Raw genomic sequence first — 23,881 nt, 5'->3', positions numbered from 1 at the left:
AAATGCTACTAGGGATCTTGGGGAAGCTTTCAGAATAATTCACGTTTGGGTATGTATATATATTTTTCTGGGGGTCTTTTGTATTCAATGCCTGGTTCATTTTAATGTTGCAGCTCGTGTTGGAAACAACTCGTGAGTGGGAGGTTATGAGCCCTTAGTATTGTTTTGTTAAGGGAAGGGCAGCAGAGGTTTGCACAATGTGGGGCAGTTTTATTATGTTTATTATTATCTGGATGTACAGCACCAGTCTTGTAGAGGTGGCTGAGATATCTTTTATTCATCCCTTTCAGTGACCACTGACAAAGGACCTTTACGGCCAGATATGCATTGGGTGAAGTCTTTTATGAGCCTATTTAACATCATGATCCATTGTAAACATGTTGCTGATTAAAGCCCGGAGGGCAGGCAGTCGACATTGGAAAATTTGAAATGTTCAATAAATGAATCATGCCGGAATTCGCTGTCTCCGTGGTGATTAAGGAAGTATGGATATCAAGCTGATTGAAGATACTGATTACAGATTGGTTGATTTTGAAAAAGCAGATTACTATGATGAAGTTGTTTAACATGAGGATACATTCCTGTATTTCGCAGTGCGCCAGAAGGGTACGTAGATACGTGCCCATTTTTGGACATTCTTTATTGAACAGTGATCATTGGGGCAGATCACTCATCTGATCGCACGCAGTTAAAGATTCTTTTCATCAGGATTTACTCTGAACTAATAGAAGGGAAGGAGTGCAATTTGTCATTTTTTCTTTTTTTCTAACCAAAATAATTGTCCCTCGACAAGGTTGCACCCCACAGATAAATGTATAATTTAGACTAAAGATTACGGACATTCTTATCACTCCGGAGGCAGACAATATCTACATGGAGGTCATACTGTCATGATGAATTAACACGGACGAAAAAAACATCCTCTGAAGTCCGGGATGCTTCAATTCTATTAACACTTGCAGATTATTTTAAGCTGAAATATATTATCTGTTCATGCACTAATGTCATGTTTTTTTATTTAATATTTATGTGGTTATTGCTATATATGAGTTTCGGGTTTTTCTGATAATGTAGGCTTTAGTATTGGGACAAGGGAGGTGCTGGGATACTTTTAGAGCACAGGACTTTTTGCGTTTCAATTACGGAGTACAGGCGTATATCCCTTTAAAACTTTCTGAAGCTTAAGTGGGCCAAGATTACGCACTTGAATCACACCTGTTCCTTCATGGACACGTGGGTCAGTCTTTTTAAGAGTGTTCTGAAAGGACGTTGTTTAAGCAGACCTGAAGTAGCGTTTAGCGGCTGCGCACGCATTACTGAAATGCCACTTGTGGCTTTTAAAAGGTAACTTTACTGGTTTACAAACAGCGTTATAAATGAAGTAGTGGGCTGGAATTGAGAGCGTAGTTTTTTGGGGAAGCTTTCAGAATAATTCACGTTTGGGTATGTATATATATTTTTCTGGGGGTCTTTTGTATTCAATGCCTGGTTCATTTTAATGTTGCAGCTCGTGTTGGAAACAACTCGTGGGTGGGAGGTTATGAGCCCTTAGTATTGTTTTGTTAAGGGAAGGGCAGCAGAGGGTTGCACAATGTGGGGCAGTTTTATTATGTTTATTATTATCTGGATGTACAGCGCCAGTCTTGTAGAGTTGGCTGAGATATCTTTTATTCATCCCTTTCAGTGACCCCTGACGAAGGGCCGTTACGGCCAGAAATGTATTGGGTGACGACTTTTATGAGCCTATTTAATGTCATGATCCATTGTAAACATGTTGCTGATTAAAGCCCGGAGGGCAGGCAGTCGACATTTGAAAATTTGAATTGTTCAATAAATGAATCATGCCGGAATTCGCTGTTTCTGCGGTGATTAAGGAAGTATGGATTTAAAGCTGATCGATATGATTAAGTTGTTTAACATTAGGATACATTCCTGTATTTTGCAGTGCGCCAGAAGGGTGCGTAGATACGCGCCCACTTTTGGACACACTAGTGATCTTGCAGCATTTATTGTGCCACTCACTTAAGTTGCCATTTGAAACATGTCCCAGGCCGGTCACCCACTTACGTAGCCATTTTAAACAGTTTCCAGGCCTGCCATTACAGCCTGTACGTGCGGTTTTAAATTGTCATTTTGATCTGGCACAATAAACCTTTTGACAGGCCTAAGCCTTCTTTTTTAATTCATATAAGACACCCCATGTTGTAGACCCTAAACAGCCAATAGGGCAGGGTGCAGTGTATGTATCGCCAGGCACACAGGCATCAGGCTGGAATAACAATCATTTCTGCCTGCGAGCGTCGCAACACGACACAGCCCCCAGGCATTTCCATTTGGGACACCGGGAAGACCGCACGTGTGGCCACCGACAACCAATTATGTCTCTCTCATGGTGGCTACACTACACGCAACAGCCAGGCTTCAATTAAGCACTTACTTTAGATGTAGCAACCAGGCTGGGGATAGGACGCTGGATCTAGAAAGCAATTAATCACTTAATTGAACATGTGACCTGCTAATGGGCCATTTTGGCAGATTACAATGACCTATAAAATGCGATGGTCAAGCTCCACTCAGCAACCATTGGGGAAGAGGAGCAGACACGTCTAGCTGGACGGCAAGGGACGTACCCTGAGGCACTAAGAGTGTGGCTGGATGTGTGAATGAAAATCCGTGAACATTTCACTATGGAGTGTACACCTTGATATTGAATGGTTGGCGTGTGTAATTATTTACCTCCCTTAATTACCATTCCTTTTAGAGTGTGACTACAGGGGTCCCTCTTACTCCCTTTCCATGGGGCAATTTGGACCCTCCCTTGGGGTAAGAATGTGAGCTGGTCTCACTTAATGTATGAAATTCATTGTTTTAAGTCTTCACTTTTGCAGTGACGTGTTTCACACTCACAAAAAGAAACTTGATATATGCCTGTTTCTTAATGTAACCATGCATCATTCACAAATCATTCTGAAATAATCTTACTTTTGTTTTACAGGTTAATAAATACCAATTAGTTAGAGGATGACACAGGTCACCCTACACATTGGGAACATCTGATCATATTTTGGTAGAGAGGAGGCCTAGTTCTTTCGTCCTGATGAATACCATGGACCCTATGGGGCCAATTTGGAAGAAACATGTTGATAATGACAATCACTGTGGTGACGGGGACCTAATTCCCCCAATTCCCACACTTAGCTTTTAATACCAAGTAAATACCCAGTGAATAAATGTATTTTGGTTTTTACATTGGTTTTTGCTAATCCCTTTTCTCACGGGCCCCCACTTAGATCTTAGAAGTGCCTCCCTGTCCCCAGGTGTAGACCCGCCCTCTACCAAAGGTGGTTTCTAGAGAGCGAGGACTGCCAATGATGAAGCATGACACCTGGTGCTGTGTGAGGACAGTCCTTTACATTTTTTGAGATGCCCAGCACTCCACTAATTAGGGCTTAGTGCTTGTCATTTTTTAGTCACTAGCCTCAAACCGACAAATCCATTCAGGGTAGCTTCTTTTTGTGTGTGAATTATATGTTAAAGGCCATCTTATCCTGAATACCTCGTAGCCTCTAGTTCCCTCCCCTGGAAAGCACCAGGGTGTATTGTGTCGTTATTTAAATAAATGGACATGTATTTTTAATTTTGACATGTCTTGGTAGTGAAAAACACTTACATTCGTTTTTCACTATAGCAAAGCTTGACTCTCTTATAAAATTACATTGAGTTAACTTATTACAAATAATAAGTGCTGACTTTCAATTGGGAGTAGGTAGGAATATTGAGTTTGGTGTTTAAAGAATGATAATTTAAAATCCTCTTTATTTGCAAAGTCAGATTTTAAGTTACAATTCTGAAAACCCACTTTTAGAAAGTTGGCATTTTTTTCTCCCAAACCTTTGGTGCTGGCAGCCTGTTTTGTGGGCCTCATAACTAGGTGTAGCTGGCAGTTGGTCTTTGTGTATTGCTCCCAGACACTGAGACAATGGAGGAATAGATGTAGGCAGGTTGGGCAATCTTGTGACTTGACGAGTGAAGGAACTGTCACCTATCACACTTGCCCATCACGAAGGATCTGCCAAGCACACTCACAAAGGGTTTTGACAATAGTCATTAGTGTACCCAGACAAGCTGTGGACAGGGCAGAGAGGCAGGAAATTCCAAGCTCCTCTGGGAATGGAAACCACTAAAAGTTTCTCCTACTTCAAAACTTGCAATAAGTATACATGTTGGACCATCAGGCCCAACCCTTCAGTACACCTCTGGACCTGTGAATACTACAGAAGGAGGACTGCTGTGCTACTTTGCTGCAAGACGAACTGCTACTTTGCTGCCATGCTTGCTAAGAAGGACAGCAAGACCTGCATTGTTCATCCCTGGCTGAAGTGACTACAAGGGTTAGGAGAGGATGTGGCCTAATGGCTTGGGCAGGCAACCTCAAATCTGGGGAACCAGTTTTGTGTCTCAGCAACGACGCTAAGCATCCTGTGATTCTGGGAAAATCTCCTAATCTCCCCATGCCTAACAAATATGAATGAATGAATGTGTCCTTGTGTAATGCAACTGGTGCTCATGTATATTGCTTTGATACCTGATACCTGATACCTGATACCTTCGGGTCAAGTTTGCGCTATATAAAACTCTGTAAAAAAGGGTCAGCGGACTGACCTCCTGTTCTGTGCTTCAAGGACATAACAAGTTCCAGAAGTTCAATAAACAAATGGAGGAGTAACCCCTGGAGGCACTCCAATGCCTCTGCCAAGGCTATAGAGGTGCACAAAAGGCTTAAAAGGCCAGATTCATCCTTTGTTAGAAGACCCCTCACTCACCAACCTAGTTGGTGGCATGCTTCATCATCGGGGTCCCGCCCGGATAGCCAAGTGCCATCCGGGTGTGCTGCGACACCTGACTACAGTGGAGCAGTTTTTTTGTGTAAGTGAAAAAAATGGTGATTAAAAGTTATCCAGTTGAGTACTCACTAAAAAAAACTGTATTCTGGAGTGACTGGACAACAATAAAAATTCTTAGTTGGACACCCTGCCGAATTAGGTAGGCCTGTGGGGTCGCACACGGGGCACCGAGGAGGTTTGCATGATAGGCGAAGCAGCCTGGATTGATTCACCACAAATCGTGGCAGGATCTTGTTTTTGCAAACCCGACGCCCATGAGGCTTGCTATCCTAGCGCTTCAAGTTTTCTTTTCCAGGAATCCGGGAAAAGAACATATTCAGCACCACTGTGAGTTGCTAGTGTTTTTTTCACATAGTCAAGGGCAGGGTACACCTTAGCGAGTGTATACCACCCGGGCTACCATTACTGTTAGACCTATAATTATATAAGTGGTTGAAACATGTAGACCAATTTTATCTCACACATAACTTGCGACACCACAGGCCTACCTAATTTGGCAGGGTGTCCGACTAATACATTTTATTGTTGCCCAGTCACTCCAGAATAATGCTTTTTATAGTGAGTACTCAACTGGACAACTTTTAATCACCATTTTTTTCACTTACACAAAAATCCAAAAAACCTCTATAGCCTTGGCAGAGGTATTGGAGTGCCTCCAGGGGGTACTCCTCCATTTGTTTTTTGATATCAGTCAAGGGGACAAGGAGTATTCCCTTTAAAAAAAAAAACTTTCTCTCTCATTGTTTTCATAAGTTCCATAAGTTCCCTGTATCTGACTTAGCTGACCTTCAACTGGACCTTCAATGGGGCAAGCCTGAGCCCTGCTGGTCTGTACTGGATTGATTCCTGATCCCCATGAGGTGTACCTTGATGTGGCATAATTGGAGCTGCTCCTCAAAAAAAGGAAAAATCCTGAAGTTTTGGGCTGTTCGTGACCACAAATGAGCCTGTTCAAGCCAAGATCTTGCAGCACGTCAGAGCAAACTTTTGATGAAATTCGAATCTTCGGCAACAACCATTTGTGACACCCAAGAGGATCTTCATGCTACAGTGACGACTGTCCATGCTGCCCAACCTGTTTTTCGCTCTACTTCGATGACCATACGCAACACTCTCCCTACTCCTCGCGGCCCCCTCTACCGCAAACAAAACTCTTTAGAAGGTAACTCCTTCAGCTGGATTAACTTGGTCTCTGTATCTGGCCCATGCTCTATCCAGTTTGCCTGAATTTGTGACTTTCACCCAGTCTCGATGACCAGATAACCATGAGTGGCGCTTTATGCTTTTAGGTGCTTTACTTACCTGAAATCCTTAAAATTTGATATCTTTAGTTCTATTGATTGTTTTTTGTCTTTTTGGTGTCAAATTATTTATTAAAGTTTATTCTATTTTTCTAAATTGGTGTGGGATTTTTCTTGTTTTGTATTTTTACTGTATTACTGTTTGAAGTGCGCCATAAATACTTTGCAAGTTGCTTGTAAGTTAAGCCTGACTGATTTTGTGCCAAGCTACCAGAGGGTTAAGCACATGCTAATTAGGGGTTTGCTTGTGTTTCACCCTCACAGAGATTATGTTGCTGCTTGAGTAGGGGATCAGCCCCTTCATTCAGTAACCCAGGTACCTACAGGTGGAATATCAAACAGAAGAGGAGGTAAAAAATCTCAGCAAAATCAAGGATCAAATTGGTGACCCTCGTGCTTTTCACTCACAATTGATGGAACTTGTCTATAGAATCCCAGATGCATTTGCAATTGTTTGTGCACTCCTAAGGCCATTTTACATTGTTTGTGAAATATTTGTGGTGGTGATTTTGTAATATTCATTGTGCAGGTCCAAAGTAAATTACAATGTAATGTAAACTGGATGTTCTCTCACTTTTGTGAGTGGTGCACATGTTAAATAAGAGGAAATACCACTGCTTATTACAGATGAACACACATAGACAAAACGTCTCTGGAGGGGCACAATAACTGTTGGATACAAAGAATGTGGCGGATACTTTATGTGAGCCCCACCCTTCAGAATGGATATTGGAAGTAACACGAAACATCACAAATAGAGGGAATCCAGTGGTGGGCACACAAGAATACCCTCCCAACAAGCAGGCTAAGTGCACCCTGGTGGCAACACAGACAGACGAGCTTACAGTGACTGTGCAGAGCCCTCACACACTATTGCCCCTGAGGGGCAATAGTCCCCCTTCAAAATGAGTGTGATGTTTGACTGCATCAACGGTACACTGTGATTCCTTGAGATGCAGCTCAGAAACATGTACTGGCTGATTAACTACTCCTCTTATTTTCCACACTATGCTTTCTGCAGCACCAACTGACCAAGTCTGCATGCTTTGCACTTTTTTTGTTTTGTAATGGGTACAAGGGACTACTTGAGGGGGAGCACACTGGCACACATCAAGTCATTGAACCAGCATTAAAGTCCAGTTTCAAGAATATTGTTTTGTTGGGGAGGTTCCTTTGGCTTTAAACAGAAGGGAATATAACATTGACATAAGTAATATCAGGACATTGTCTAGAAACATCTCTGTCTGCTATATTAAATAGTTTTCAACATTGTTTTAAGCACATTGCACTGAAGGAACTTGTTGGTAGGAGAGAAAGAAGAATGCATATGATAGACAAAGCCTCTAACTTATGTTTTTATGGACTTGGGGACTTTGAACCAGTGAGGATACTTCAATTTATTGAGGTGGGCATCTGGAATTGTATGTTTTAATGAATTTATCTAACAAAGCTATAGTGGTACATTTCAAAGAGGAGGAGAGAATGGGTGCCCTCCTTAAGAGATGAGACAGTTAATCTGTATCAATGAAGGGAAGGCAATGAGTAGAAAACAGAAGGCAGCTCCTACACGAAGATGAGAACAATTTACAAAGAGGAGCTCACTAATCTCTAGGAAGACAATAATATTATGTGTGACTTCGGAGTGACAACAGGAAATGTGAAGCAAACTACTAGACCAGCTCAAGAAGGGCCAGGTATTGAATGATAAAATGTTAATGCTACTTTGTTGTATGTATGTCCAGATGTTAATGTACTGTATAATCATAGAGCTAGTTCTTACCTGTGCAAGAATAATCGTCAATTCGGATATAGCCAGTTTTGCAAATGCACATGAATGATCCTGGTGTATTTACACAGATGGTGTTTTCACGACAATAATGGCGCCCTTCAGCACATTCATCAATATCTGCAAAAAAGTGGCATAGTCATTATGATTGTGGATATGTTTTTCTCGTTCGTCAAAATACATAATAACAGTGTAAAAGTAATGGTTAACATATAGCTAAATACTGTAGAACACATAAAGGAGATTGTGCTGTTTATACACTGATGCAACATAGTTAAAACTGATACAATTTTTTGCTAGATCACACCCAACAACGTTTGGTGTGTTTATGTAAGCTTTTAAGGATTGTGATGGCTTTTGATATTGTTTGAGTATCTAATGCCAAAACACGAAGGAATCACCGGATTCACCTCCAAGTTGCACTGCCAAATGTATTCAATGAATCAAATTAATTAATTACTCCTTATTTTATCCATTTTTCCTTTTCCATATTTCCTTTGCTCATTTGGTTTGTGCAATCCATTTTACACATTTGATTAATCATTCTACGACTTTTCACAAACACGCAGGGACATCAAATGTACAACATGTCATGATTTTAATAAAAACACCCAATGCATTTCGGGAATTCGACCCTTCATCTGGGGTATCTACGAGAAAATATACATTTAAACCATCAGTTCAATTATTAACACAGACAATTCCCACAATATTCAAACAAAAACCAACTCGTTTATATTTCAAATCTGTACAATGATTGAAAGCTATAAAATCTTGCTGCATATATTTTTCATTTATCTATGTTCGTACTTTAAAAATGTAACCTCCATTTAATCACTACTTTACCTCAACATTACCCATCTGTCTAGTGAAACTTTAACTCAACAGCACATAAATGAGGATTGCTCTTTAAATTTTCATTTTATCTCTGTGTTACCAACAAATGCCAAAAACTCTTTGAATACACTTGTATCCCCACACTTATTGTACGCTTACAGTGACATATGCTTTCCTGGCTAAAATATCTTATGTTCCATATTGCTTTCCATTATCCACTTGTTGTTATACTACACAGATTATCCTTGTTGCATTCCCGCAACTTCCCCCATTATCTCTAACTGCAGCCCTATCAATCACAGTCCCTTCTGCAACAAGGATAATGGGTAATGTTGAGGTAAAGTAGTGATTAAATGGAGGTTACAGTTTTAAAGTACGAACATAGATAAAGGAAAAATATATGCATGTATATTTTCTCGTAGATACCCTTGATGAAGGGTAATGAATGAATTTGATTCATTGGATACATTTGGCAGTGCAACTTGGAGGTGAATCCGGTGATTCCTTCGTGTTTTGGCATAACGAAGGAAGAGGGGACGCCTCGGCTGTTTTGGTCCCTTGAGGGGTCGACCCATACTAATTTCCATAAAGGAGGCAGCGGGGCACGGATGTCCCATCGACCTGCAAAGGATATAATCCTTGGCCATAGAGTTTGACGATTCAGCTGTATTCATACGGGTGACAAATTAGTGTTTTAACCCTGTCCTGAGGAGGCCTAAGAAGATGAGAGGCTACCTACAACCAGTGCTAGATAAGTTTTGAGTTAGGTTAAAATCTCCAAAGGAAAATCCAGAAGCTCAGCTATTAAGCTTTTCTGTAAGAAGGGTATTTTGGGACAGAACTACAGAAGAACAGGAGACTCTTTAAACTAAGAATCATAATAAAACAGTTGATATTTCATTGATAGCATATTCATCCATTCTGATTATGAAAAGGTTAAGGAGAGATTCCAAGTGTACGAGTGCCCCAACATTTACAATATATGATTTAAGTTTATGACCTCATGACTTGTGATCCGCACATTATTCATATCATTAGGTTTTGAGTGTGGTATACACCAAGTACTTGTGCTTGTTACTGTTGAAAGGGTAGACTGTCATGTGGAGGATCACCATTGCATTTACAACTAGTAATGGCCTTTTTTCTGATAAAGTAAAACCTATGTGGTGTTTTTTCCAAGGTCATACACAAAAAAGAGCAGGCTATTTAGCATTTATGAATTTAGAAACTTGCGGATGGCTTGGTGGCCTGCCAGGTCAGCAGAGGCTATGACGTCCGATCCCCTGGTGGATGGTCACCCACATATTTAGAGATCTCCACCTGCCCGGCAGGGAAATGCATGCCTTCAGTGTAGCCACACTGAAAACAAAACAGAAATGACCCAGACTAGAGAAATCTGCCCTATATATTTCAGCGCAATCATCTTTTTGGCCTGAAGGTCCAGAGGTAGATGGTAAAGTCAAATCTCCGCTTGGAAAATCATCAGTCCACAAGTATACACTGCATTAACTCTTCAAACACCCCTAGGGTACACAAATCTACAAGTGCAATACCAGCAATCCAGTATCAAAAGGCACCCAGCTTTAATAGTGTGTCCTCAAATAACCTTTTAAGTAGTACATTTTAAATCTTGCAATGTATACATCAGCAATGTCACAATAATAATAATGATAATCATGCCATTCACAAGGTGAAAACATTTATATTATAAGAAAAATATCTTGCAGTTAAAATCCTCAAAATGCGGCAAAATACAATTGAGGTAGTATAAGGTTTAACATCTCTCATATCTGAACTGTACACAGATTCAGTATTGTTAATTTTGTCTACATGTTTCGGTGAATCTCACACATTTTTGCCACCTTCTTCAGGACCAACATATAAATTCTCCGACTAATAAATTAAAATAATTAAAACCTGTGAAAAAACAATACACATATTAAAATCTTCATATCGAAATGGGAAATATTCATGCCACTAATCGAAAGATCTTTAAAATGTTAGCTCAACCAAAAGGATCCCCCAGTGCTTCCCATACTGAAGTGGTCCTGTTGCCAAACAGCTTATTCACTACACCATATCACATCATCACTGGGTGTTAGCATCAACCATATGTGGTGCCCATTTATTCTGACGCCATTATGGTGCGCTTTGTAATCTGTGGGCCAGCAGGTCAAAGGCTTATGCTGGTAGAGCAAGCTGAGAATGCACAGCGATAAACACAGCAGTTCCCTCCACTCTTAAGAGTGTAGAGGGACCTTGAGTTTTTCAGGGAAGGAGCATTGCTGAATGAAGGCATTGCTTCTACCCCATTAAACTCTGAAACACTCCCTGGAAAACTACATTTTGAGCCTATTTCTTCCTTTCACAAAGTGTCATGCTGTAATCTAGATATACAGTTCAGAGTTTAATTTTTTTTCTAGATCACCAGAAGGGTTGGAAAGATCTTTAACCGTTAATCTTCATCTGGGAAGATTTTCCTACTTGTCTACCCTTACTGTAATACCCCATTTATGGTAAGAGTGTGAATAAGTATGTTTTTTAAATTCATTTAAGGTGTATTAAGTACCACATAAGTTATTCTAAGCTTTGTGTGTGGTCAGGGCACTCCTCCTTGTCATATACTGTTTTACTACCATTTTGAATGCTGCTTTAGCTATGTGTGTCAAATGTGCAGTTTGCCAGCAACTTAAATATTTCCAGTTCAATATACAACTTTGATGTTTGATGAAGATTGTCATATAAGTGTGTAACCCAAACGTTTTTGTTTAGCCAAGTTCAAGCGTATAACATTAACAAATATAACACAATTGATCATATCCATCTACTTTCAAATTTACTGACATTGTGCAAACTGTCTTACACCAAACATTATCTCACCTATGTTACAGACTATCAAACTGCCAAACAGGCCTTTAGGTAAACAGGGCTTAATGCATCTGCAGGCCTGCCAAATTTCCCAGGTCAATTCGGGATGAGCTGCTCCAAGCCAGGTGTATTCTTTAAATTCTGAAATTGTAGTCTTGTTTATTCTACTATAAATCAGGACTACAAGTCCCAGAATTTAAAGAAAAATATCTAAACAGGACCATCACATCACAAATGGACTTGGAAAACTTGGCAGCTGTGCAGTTGTCATGAAGGATTTCACTCATGCTTTTTATATATGTCATATCTGTGCTAACCAAAAGTAATATTTTGTGACCTGAAAATAGCACATACATATTTTATATTAGCACCCATGATAAAACTATAGAGGATGGTGTATATTTTTGCTACAGTCATTACAATCCAAGCAGTCAGATTCTTGAGATACTTTTTCACTAATTTAAGTGAATCAGTTTTCATTAAGGGCAAGGTTCAAGTACATTTAGTTTCATTTAAATAATGTCATGTCTTTCAGCACTTCTTAAGATAAGAAGGTGATCTTTAACCCCTTGGGCGCGGCCGCGATTCTGCGCCTGTGCGGCCGTTTTAATGAGTCGGCGGGTTCATGGCGGCCCCCAGCCTTCATCGGCACATGCCCACCATGATGCATGACGGCTGGGGGCCGTCATCAGCATGGAAGGGGTTAATTGCACTTGAACAAATCAAATTTGCAGATGCCTACCTTCAAAGATTCAGATGTTTTCCATTCAAATATACTCCATTGTTATCAATAGTGTATCTTTTAGGCTATAATCGAAGCCACGTTAAGGTGAATCCCAGCTACTGATGGTGAACCCTAATTCATTATATGATATTTGAAGCATCACAGTTTATTATGCACCTGAAATCAGTTTATTGAACTTTCCTGTCATGGCACAATTCAGGCACTGTCTTCCTACTTAATATTAACTGCAAACTGTTGGGGAGATTGAGTTTAAAGGAGACCTTTGTTTTTGAAAATACTAATTGATACATTTCAAACTGAGATGATTGTCAGACTAAGGTCATGCTACAATGCTTTACATGGGAGCAGCAGGGTTATTGTTCTAGCATGACTTTGTAAAAGAGGAGAGACTTAGGGTCATATGTACAAGGACTTGCGAAAACTACAGCTAACGCTAGTTAGCAGCAGTTTGCTTACCGCTGTGTACCACTGAAAACTATCGTCTTGCTAGTGTAGTATGTACAAGATGGCGCTACATGACGATAGCTTCAGGGATCAGCAGTGAAATGATGATGGTGATAGGAATTACGGTGTTAGTGGGCGAAAACCAACGAAAGGCCCCCTAGCGGCAAGAAAACGCAATTTAGTCAGTCCAACATGAGTTTTTTCCCTCTAATCTAACAAATAGCCTATCAGTCGACCTCCAATTGGGAAATAGGCAAGAAAAATAATGAAAGCAGAATGAAGCAGCCATCGCCAAGTGCAGCACACATCAACAACCCCCTCAAGCCACCCAACATCCAGGATGACCTGGATGAGAGCCTGGATGCCTCGCAGGACTTGCGTCTTTAGCCTGGATGCCTCGCTGGACCTGCGTCTGGATCCTGGAAGCCTCGATGGACCTGCGTCTGGAGCCTGGATACCTCGCTGGACCTGCGTCTGGAGCCTGGATGCCTCGCTGGACCTGCATCAGGAGCCTGGATGACTCACTGGACCTGTGTCTGGAGCCTGGAGTGGGATGCAGAGGAGCTGTGGAGTTGATGACTCATGGCGGTAGACATTGAGGCGCAGTGATCGCATGTACCTGGTGGTGAAATCTAGCGCCGGTCGCATGGAGACAAGTTGCAGACCTGTGTGAGAAGACTGCCTTGCGCCCCTTGGAGCTGTGAATGATTAAGGCACTCCTGTGCACGAACGTAGGTAGGTCTGCATCATTTACTACAATCCACCACTACACCGGGGTGCACAGAGGGGATTACCAACTGTGGGCGGCACCTCTCTAAATCATAGGCCAGATGAGGTTGTGCTGGCCGGACAATGTGGAGGGTGACACCCCTGAGCTGCTCCAAACTTGTGTTGCGGGAGAACTGAAACTTCACGCCTAAAGGAGCCCTGCTGCATCAACTGCATCGGGAGGTTCACCAGCGGACTTGGCTGCGACTGCTGTACCCAGGCTTGTGCAATACCACTTGGCTGAGGCTCCTGATGGCTGAATCACAGTTTTGAAGAGAGTTTAGCGGATTTTACCACGGCATCAATGTCCAGGTAAGGAGAAGGTGGGACACGTAGCGCAGGAGGCCCGGGGTCAAGTTGCCCAGGCCTAGCACCTGTAGATGCTGCACCCCCAGTGTCGGCTCATCCACTATGGCGGAAGAGCGTCAACCCACTTCTTTCAAGCAGTGCAAGATGAGGAACAACCATCACATGATGATAACTTCCTGATGTAATCGTGCCTTGTCTCCTTTGTGGGTGGGATGATGGGGAGGGCTGCTCTGCTCAGAGAGCAGGGTATGGTCGGAGTGGCATGCCCAATGAAGTGCGCAGCGGGTGACCCGCTCAGGCTGCACAAAGTAGTCATGTGCACTGTCCAGTTCGCAATGCAAGATGCATTACAGCCAGCATGGAAAACATGCCCACACCTCCAGCCCCTGGTTGAACGCCTCGTCCCGGCACCAATGACCAATCCCAATGCCGCATTTTAGCGTTGTGATTGGCTTAGGGGAGGGAGCCTGGCTGCCTACTTTCTGTTCCTGGAAGCAGACTCAGGAGAGCAGAAGCAATGAAAAAACGGGACCTGGCCTCGAGGTAAGATTTCTTACATTTAAATATTTACAACACTTGCTCACACACACGCCCCGCGTCAACTCCCCATCCAGTGTGCATTTCCTACCTCCCAGCTGTCCAGTCCCCTTGCAGCACTTCCTAAGGGTTGCCGATGTGCGGCCATGCACAGCGGGCGTACCACAGGTGTGCCAAAGGTAGATATAGAGTTAGGACGCATACAATTATATCGCATTCCATTACAGTGCATACTAATACTAGGCATATTGCAACAGTAGGGAAGGTGTTGGATTGCGGAGAAGTAAACATTATTATTCCCACTTCAGTGAGTGGAACCCTAAAACTAACCCTTGCACCCCAATTGTAAACCCTAAACCCTAAAATGCATCCTTGAGCCTCCAAAACACACCCCAAATTTCAAATATTATCCCATATTACACCCCACATTTAATTTCCGACACTCGAAAACCATACCCACCCTAAAAATGTTAAATACCCAATTACTGACCTCACAATGCGTTGTAATGGAATGCGATGTAAGGACACCTGCATTGTTGGATTTGTGTTGTAAAGGCATTACGATGTAATGCCTGCGTTGTAATCGGCGTCTCACGTGCCAAAGACAAGCCATAGACAAGCCCGCCTGCGTCCATCTGCCCTGGACGGTGCTCAGCACGAAGAACCCTTCCTCTCGGACACTCCACCCCTATGGCACCAGCACCCTCCTCGGCATCAACCCTGGATGCCAAAACGCCTGCCAGGACCTACATCTGCTCCGGACCGGACATCGCCATTACCATCACTGACGGCTACTGAATCACCTGCAAGGACCACCCCGACCGTCCAGGAGGAGGCATTGCCAACACCTACAGCAGCACACTCCGACTGACCACGCGCTCTAGTGACCCAATGGTGACCATGGAACACCTTAACTTCCAGATCTGGACCAACCCCAACTCCATCCTCTAGCACCCTGACTTTCAGGCTCTCCTGGGCCATGGACACCCATTCTTCAATAGCATTGTAGAACTCATTGCACACCAGGCTCTCCAAACCATTATGACATCCCTGGACAACCCCAGTGACCAGAACATCACCCCCTCCTAGGGAAGCTCCCAACATCAGACTCAAGCAGCTTGTCACCCCAGCATGCCACATAGCAGGACACACGGTCGAGCACGTTTCCTCCGCCAGCAGGACCTTCAACTACAGCCACACCATCAGACTCTCCTGGAGCGACCATCATTGTATACATCAAGTCTTCACCATGCTCACCAAACACAACCATCATCTTTGCCCCCCTTGCAGCTAGATCAAGGCCACAGAAGTACGTCTCGTCAACACCCTCAGCACCAACGCTTACATACGATGACACCACAGCGGGCAACTGCCACCGATTGATCTCCAACTATGCTGACACCCGGGCACCCCATCAGTACCTTACGCCTGCATGATGGTAAGCGTAAGGGTGACGCAGTGCCATAGGGTTAGGCTGGCCCCATGCATTGCTGAAGTTTGTGTCATGGTTGTGACAAGACTGCAGCAATGTGTGACACATAAATCAGGATTCCAGACGTATCTGTCATTACTTCTGTCATGGAGCGCTATCTAGTGAATACAGCGCATCTGTGGTGTTGCAAGAAGTGTGTAGTGAAAAGTGTTGCAACGCTGTTTTGTCGCAGGGCTGCAACACTTTTCATGAGTGAGGCCCAGGATTGCGCACTCTCTTATTGATGGTGCGCAGTCCTGCCCTGTAGTTCTGTCGCAGTGCAGCGCAGTCCAGCAACAAAATCTGCTGAAATGAGGCCCCAAGGGTTATCTCCATTTTTAAAACCAGCTATCTTCTAATCTTAAAAAACTGCCTCTAACTGCAGTTAGAGGCAGTTTTTTGGTCCTACAAACTTAAAGAATACCCTTGTAAACTTTGCAAAGTGGGGTTAGATGCCGATTTTGCACAGGAACGCCTCTCTTGCATTTTATTATCGCTAACAGAAGTGGCGATCTTTATAATGGACGTTTTCGACGGAAAACTGCAGCTAACAAAGGTTAGCGACAGCTTGTACATATGGTGATAAAAATATCACCGCTAAACCAAAAGTGCTGCTCAGGCGGCGTTAGCCCCTTGTACATATGCCCCCTAATGGTATAAAAGATGAACAGTTTAAAATGGGAGAGGCGCATTTTGGAGTCTTTAAAACCATATATTTCCTAATTGAATATAACAGAACAAATATATTATTTTACTCAAGAAAGGATGCAAACATTAAACAGGTGCAAAGGTCACCAATGCAGAGGTACCATTTTTGTAATTTATTTGCTACTGACGAGGTTTTTGTAATGCACAGGCATTTGCCTCCTAGTATTATCTTGGTGTTAGAACATACAAATAAATGTCAACGAAATGCTATAGGAAGTCACTACTGCAAGGAATGGTAAGAGAATGAGGAAAAAAGCTAAGCTTTTAACAATATGCAAAATGTAGTCAAATTGCATTCCTTGCATAGATGAAGCAAAGTAGCCCATTCCGCCATGTGGCTGCTGCCACTTAAAAAGCTCATCCATCTATGGCAGATAAACAAAACATCTGAATCCTGAATAGAAATTTGTCCTTGAACTACGGTCTCTGATGGGGATGGCACCATTGAAAGCGCTTGGTGAGTGGGGAGCAATGTAGATTAAACAATGCCTTATGGCTTAGGCACATAGACTTGGAAAGTATGTTTTTTTTAAGGGAGCCAGAGTAAGGAAATCACGGCTGAAGTGATATGATTCCTTGGACATAGGTCCAAGACCATTGTGGTTTGGATGCATAGTTCTGAACTAAATGTAACCTCTGGACCAAATCGCCTTGGAGGTCGAGAGACACACCATAGTAGTACCCCAAGAGGAAAGATACAATATAATCTGGAAAAATCTGTCTGGCAGGATGTTACTGAACCATGATATCATTTAGTTCCTAACTCTCAGGGCTGACATCATATCTATTAAGTTTTGATGGCACACTGTGCCGAAGGCTGCTGATGGATTCAAAAGGGTCAGAGTGGCATAGATGCTATTGTTGACACAGCAGCGTAAGTTATCAAGCGATGAGAAAACTGTCAATTCCATACTGAAACAAGAGCGAAAACCCATGTGTGCTGGATGTAAAAGGTCATTTTTTTGGGGAAAGGCTGGTAACAGCCTTCTTTAACTACCTGGCCAAGTAAGGCAGCTGTGAGATCAACTGATAATTGGACAGAATATCTGCAACTAGTGAAGATTTATTTTTAATCAGGGGTGTTCCACACGCTAATTTCAGGAGGTAGGAGCAGGCCCAGAGGATGCTGATGTTTTTATAATGGCTTACAGCCAATACAAATCTAGGCTGAATGATAAATAAGGAATCAACACAAAGCCCTCTTTGGGTCTTTGTGCCAACAAACAGCTAAAGATGTCTACAGGCAATATCTTAGAATAAGGCAATTAGATAAATGTTTCTTCATAGTCTGTGAATAAGAGAGTGGACAGGTGAGATTTTGAGGTCACAAGGCAAAGGAGGAAATGATATTGTAAAAGTCAGGATACACCTTAGGTAAACCTTGTTACTCAAGATAGATAACCTACAACAAAAATCTACTAATGAATGTGTACGGGGCTAATGCTAGAAAAATGAAAGCAGATACAACCCAGACGGGGCTTACAAACATTATGGAGGAAAATGCAATTCAACCAGATGGAAAAGAGTCAATAATAATAAAGGAACTTATAGGGAGGCAATATGAAAACGACATATCAAGAGATCAATTAGGCAGATATCCATGCCTGGGATTATAATGCAAAGGAATGAGAAGCGTGAAAGCGACCAACTCACAAGTGTTGGACTTGCCCCTTTTTGCAGGGTTATCCCCAAACATTTTGCTTCATCCTCCTATTCCGATCTGTTGTTGTTGGCTATAGGACTCTGGGTACTTTCCCACTGCTAATCAGTGCTAAAGTGCATGTGCTCTCTTTGTAAATTGTTGTTACAATTGCTTCTTCCTGATTGGCATATTTGATTTACTGGTAAGCCCCTAGTAAAGTGCACTAAGTGTGCCAGGGCCTGTAAATCAAATGCTACTAGTGGGCCTGCAGCACTGATTAGATGAGTAGCCCTGAAAATGTATCTGAGACCTGCCCTGCAGTGTCTGTGCGCAGTTTGTTAACTGCCATGTCGACCTGGCAAGTGCACCCACTTTCCAGGCCCTAACCTTCCTTTTTCTTACATGTAAGGTGCCCCAAGGCTAGGCTCAACGTATCCCCTGGGGCAGGGTGCTGTGTATGTGAAAGGTAGGACATGTACTGGTGTGTGCAACATGTTCTAATAGTGAAATACTGCCAATTTCGTTTTTCACTATTGAATGGCTATCTTGCCCTATAGGATAGAATGGGAAACACATTGTGATATCTAAGAAGTAAACCTCCCATTGGGCAAAATAGGGAAATAAAGTTTAGACTCTCTGAACTCATAATTTAATAACACATCTTTTAGTAAAGATGGTTTTTAAATTGTGTGTTTGAAAATGGCACTTTTAGAAAGTAGGCATCTTCTTGTTTAACCATTCTGCATGCCTCTGCCTGTTTGTGCATTGACTGTCTGGTTTTGGAGTGACTGGGGCTGGGGATGTGCAGTCACTCTGGACAGTCACTGGGTGGGGGCATTGAAGTGTGCCTGGCCCTACCTGGATGGCTCAGAGCTGAGCTGAATGGGGCTCTGCTGCTGCATATATAGTAGTGGGAAGAGATTTCCTTGCACCTGAGTAGGGCCTGTCTCCCTTACACAATTATGTCTCCACACCCTGTGGTCATACTGTACCAGTGAGGACAGCAGTGGCGGTTTCTCTATTAGGGCGTCGGGGCTCCACCCCCGTTACATTGCTGGATGTCATTTATGAAAAATACCCATGAATTATGAGCTGCCAAAATCAATGCCTTGAACGCGAGGCACTGTATGCCCCACACTCACTCACCGATATCACTACTGCAGTGTTAATTGTTATGACCTCTCACCTCTCATGACTCACCCTGCCCTGTTGTTTTCTCAAGCAAGCAGCCTAGCCTAAGGCTACGTGGTTGCCGGCTGAGAACCTCACAGCCCTGAAGGCTGTGATGTCATCAGCACAGCAAACACCTAGCTGTGAGGAGCAGTCTCCACCCCCTGATGGAATGGAGGTTAAGTTAGCCCCGGGCGTTTTGAATACAAGCCCGGGATCGCTAAACCTCCACGTCAATCAAGGAGAGTGGAGCTTGTCACCACACCCTTTCCCAACTCGTTACAGGGCGTGGGTGGGACCCCTCCCTGTGACGAGTTGGGAAAGGGTGTTGCAGGTGGGAAGCAGGAAACGAGTCTGCGCAGACTCGACCACCTCAGGTGTCCCGCACATGAGCCTGCACTTTGCAGTGACTGTGAAAGTTGCAGATCGGAGAGCATTTTTGATTACGTCCTCATTATTTACTGCAGGGCAAGGCCAGCACTGATTACTTCTCAGTGTTGCTGCCTTGCTTGCCGCTTTAAACAGCACCGTTTTTGGAACTTGTTGCTGCCGCCTGCCTAGGCCGGACTGCCTGCTGCTGACGTGACGTCGTCCACTCTGAACTAACTTGAGTCAGTTCACAAGCTCAGGTAAGGCCCAGGCGGGCATTTCTAACTTACAGTAATACCACCAGTAGGATGCTTGGCTCCTGCTGTTGACACACAGCGCTATCACTGTCATGTAGGATGCTGGGGGCTGCAATGGCATCACTGCCTCCTGTGACACACTGTCTGGGCCGCTTTCATGTTGGCCAGACCGGGGTGATAGCTGTGTCTGGGTCATCGTGCAGGGGTGCTTCAGAGGTTCTACATTTGAACAAAGAAACCTCCTATTTCTCTGAAATTAGCTGTCATTTCCCACTGGAATGAGAGAATAGTTTCTGGGAACTCGAGGTCATGGTGCACTGGATGCCTGCCCCTGGATACGTGGAAACGCACTAATCCGGAATTCCTTAAATGTGGGAGGGAGAAAGCACGGACGTCATGACAAAACTTTCACTAGTGACTCGGTTTCACCCATGGACGCATATTGTTATTAGGTCTTCGGCTCTTACGTGTAGAAACCTGATGAAACTGTTCAGAGTGGGCCTGGTTCATGAAAAAAGTGTCAAGTATGGAAGAAGTTCTATGAATGTATTTCCATGCTTTTAAAAACATCATAAAACAGTATAATAGTACGAACAGAAAGCCACGGCGGATGCCGGTTTCCAGGGATACTTGTTGCATATGATTTTTTTAGGTTGTCTAGTCCTACTGTATGCAGTTGTGCATAGCGTGCATTTCTGCACATTAGGAAGGGCTGCCTAACGTAAAAAAACAAAAACATTTTCTTTATTTTTATTCCCCAAATTAAAAACATTTCCCCACTTAAAAAAGCATTCCTCATACATTCCCACCAATCCTCATCGAGATCTGCTCCTTTTCGTATCCTCATTAAAAAGAACAGTGTGAAGACGTGATTTTGTCTTCGGCACGCCTCTCCACCCTCCGTACAGAGAGGGCATCACCAGGTCACAGTAATTGAGCTTCACAAAAACAGCGCTCGAGGATCGTTTTGCCTACCGCATTTCTCCATTTTCCAGTGGATTTCCAAATAAAAAATCCTACAGAAGTAGTCTTCACCCTCCTCTCTGGATTGTTATTATTGAGAAAGTAACTATTAAGTGTGCTTTTTGGATGTGGTAGGAGAGTCTTCCTTTCAGACACAGCAGTCTTCTGTATCTGTAAAATTGCAACTAGCTTCTCCTTTTTCAAAGTAAGTTGTTGTTCACATTTATGAAAAGGGGAGTATAAATGTGTGAAATACTGGACTGTGGATATTTAAAGCACAACCTAAGAAAAGCCTATGTGCCTGGGACAAAGTCGACAGGTGAGGCCTGAGCAAAATCAAAAGCTTAGCTTTCATATCTTAACATAATAAAATTACCATATAGGTGACCTTGAATAGCCATTCCAACCATGGTAACTAATGTGTTGTGTTGTTAGGATTGCCGTGGTGTAATGCTGCCTCCGATGAAAACTCCAAACAAGTTGTGTGATGTGTTTCGAGAACTCCAGCTCCATAGTGATTTCAGAGAAAGTCTTCAAGAAATGTGAAAGTTGTGGTGATTGTGTAAGATGTGAGGCAGGTAGAACCTTGCGCAGCTGACTGCATGTACACTGGACACCTTTCCACACAGATTATTTCAATGATCTTGTAGGTATAGCTGTGTCATTGTGTTGTAAATGTCCCACTGATACCGTGACGAGCTGCTCTGTGGTGGTGTGATGTGTCTTATGATGTTACAAGTTGCCTTGAGCTCTGATGTTGTGATGGGTTGCAGTGAGCTATGATGCCATGCAGAGGTGTGCCTTGAGTTGTGATATTGTATTGAGCTGTGAAGTGTTCATATGCTTTGCTGGGTGCTATGTTCTGTCTTGTGCTACATACGAGTGACATTAAACCTACAACCAGCTAGGACTATAGGCTTTGTCAATGGTTGTAAGTTGCATAAGATAAATAAGAACACAGTGCAGCATTTCCATTATTATATACTATGAAAACAGGTGGTTCAGAGATGTGTTACAGATGGGAAACACTTAGAGGACCTGTTTCCGTTGGTTGTATGTGCTTGGCTTGAGGGTCATTTTACAAGCAGACCAGTTCGAGGATTGGGCACATTTTTATTTGATTATAATGTTTTTTCTTCACACTTGTGCTTCAAAATGCTAGATTTGGATCCCCCTTTTTCAACAATTTGCAGTAAATATGTGGTGTAAAACCCACCAATTGAATTCAATTTTTTCAAAAATTTCTTGCACCCTCCTTTTGCGGTTCAAGCTCGCTCGCTTCCTTCGCTCGCTTATTACATTAGGGTACAACATTTTTCGCCCTACCACTTTCAAAATCCACCAGCCGCCACTTGAGGACAGAACTGGCTTGGACAGGGCTCAGAGACCCTTACACAAAGAGAACAAAGACATTTTGGGGTACAAGTATTACACCTGAAACCCCAGAACTTTATATTACTACTGGACCAAAAAAGAAGCTATTCCAAGGAGAAAAGTTGAAGAGCTGTGAGGAGGAGTACTGCCCCTTTGCTGTTTGTTGTGTGGGGTTGGCCTGCAGTTGCTGTTTCTGCCAAGGAGAGGACATAGATTGGAACTGTGCTTTTAACCTGCTTGAAGAAGATCTCCAAGGGCCTGAAATATGCTGGTCTCCTGTTCCAAAGTCTCAGGGACACAAAGACTTCACCCCCAGCTCCCCTGAACAATCTTGCTGAGAGTTCTGACCTGCCAGAAGGCGCCTATTCCAGTTTTTGGCCTCTGGAGGTTATTCCTGCTGTTAGAAGCTGGAAGCAACTTAAAAGAAGCAAGAAAACCTGTTTCTGACGCCAGCTGCAACGCGGCTGTGTAACGCCACGACCTGCACCGAGGCCCGGGGCACTGCTCCTGAAGTGAACAATACACCACCCGGCCTGCACCGCAGCTCTGATGCCCTTCGATGCCTGCTGACGACTGCAGTTATCGGCCGTGCCCGACGCAGGCACTCGCACCGACTCTGTAATCACCAGTGCCTGCATCCTGTTATCGTGGCACAGATAACCACTGAGGGTGACTCCACAAACTTCCCGACTTCGTATCGTCACCGGAACCGATGCCTCACTGCCGATGAAACTGCCTTCCCATGTCCTGGACTTGACAAGCTGCCTCCTGTGGGCACGATGCCTCACCTTCCCCGTGGCAGCCAGGAAGCCTGCCTCGACCTCGGCACAGACGCCTCACCTCCCCGACGACGTGCATCATCATAGACTCCATTTCCAAAGTACTGTTTGTTTGGGGGTCCGTATGTCTCCGTGCCCGAGGCAGTGCTCCACCCGGTCTGTGGAGTACTTTGGATTTATTGCTGTCACGACATCGTAATAGCCCCAGGTGGAGCTATTTGTTTTCTACAAGTCTTATTTTTGCAATAACTATTTTAAAGTTGTATTTCATTACCTGTATGTTGGAGTTTTGTTGTTTTGGTCTAGTCGAGTTCACATAAAGATACCTCATTTTTCTAAACAGGTATGGTGTCCATTTGTGGTGTTATCACTGAATAACTGTGTGTTTTTAGTGCAAATACGTTACACATTGCATTTGAGATAAGTCTGTCTGCTCGTGCCAAGCTACCCATGGGCGAGCAAGAGTTATCTAAAGTGTGTATCTCCCTTACCCTGACTAGAAACAAGGGTCCCTATTTGGACAATGGTGCCTAACTCTGCCAAATAGAGACCCCCATTTCTAACATTGGTGGCAGCAGTGGGATTTAAATATGTATGTGTACTTGACTCACGGTGATTGGATGACATCACAGGACTAGTGCAGACCATT

The 23,881-nt window shown here is 43.3% G+C and overlaps 1 protein-coding gene across 5 annotated transcripts in view; it reads right to left on the bottom strand.

Moving 5' to 3' along the window:
• Nucleotides 1-23,881, bottom strand: part of NELL2 (neural EGFL like 2) — a 1,115,698-nt gene that overhangs the window by 378,761 nt on the left and 713,056 nt on the right. For all 5 annotated transcript variants that reach the window (XM_078674276.1, XM_078674273.1, XM_078674277.1 and 2 more), the window contains one exon: nt 7,986-8,111. In XM_078674276.1, the coding sequence (XP_078530402.1) occupies nt 7,986-8,111 (126 nt within the window). The remainder of the gene's footprint in view (nt 1-7,985; nt 8,112-23,881) is intronic.

This window comes from Lissotriton helveticus, chromosome 1_1, assembly GCF_964261635.1.
Source record: "Lissotriton helveticus chromosome 1_1, aLisHel1.1, whole genome shotgun sequence".
NCBI classification, from domain to species: Eukaryota; Metazoa; Chordata; class Amphibia; order Caudata; family Salamandridae; genus Lissotriton; species Lissotriton helveticus.
The sequence above is the reverse complement of the archived record's forward strand: the minus strand, read 5'-3'. Positions and strand labels throughout refer to the sequence as shown.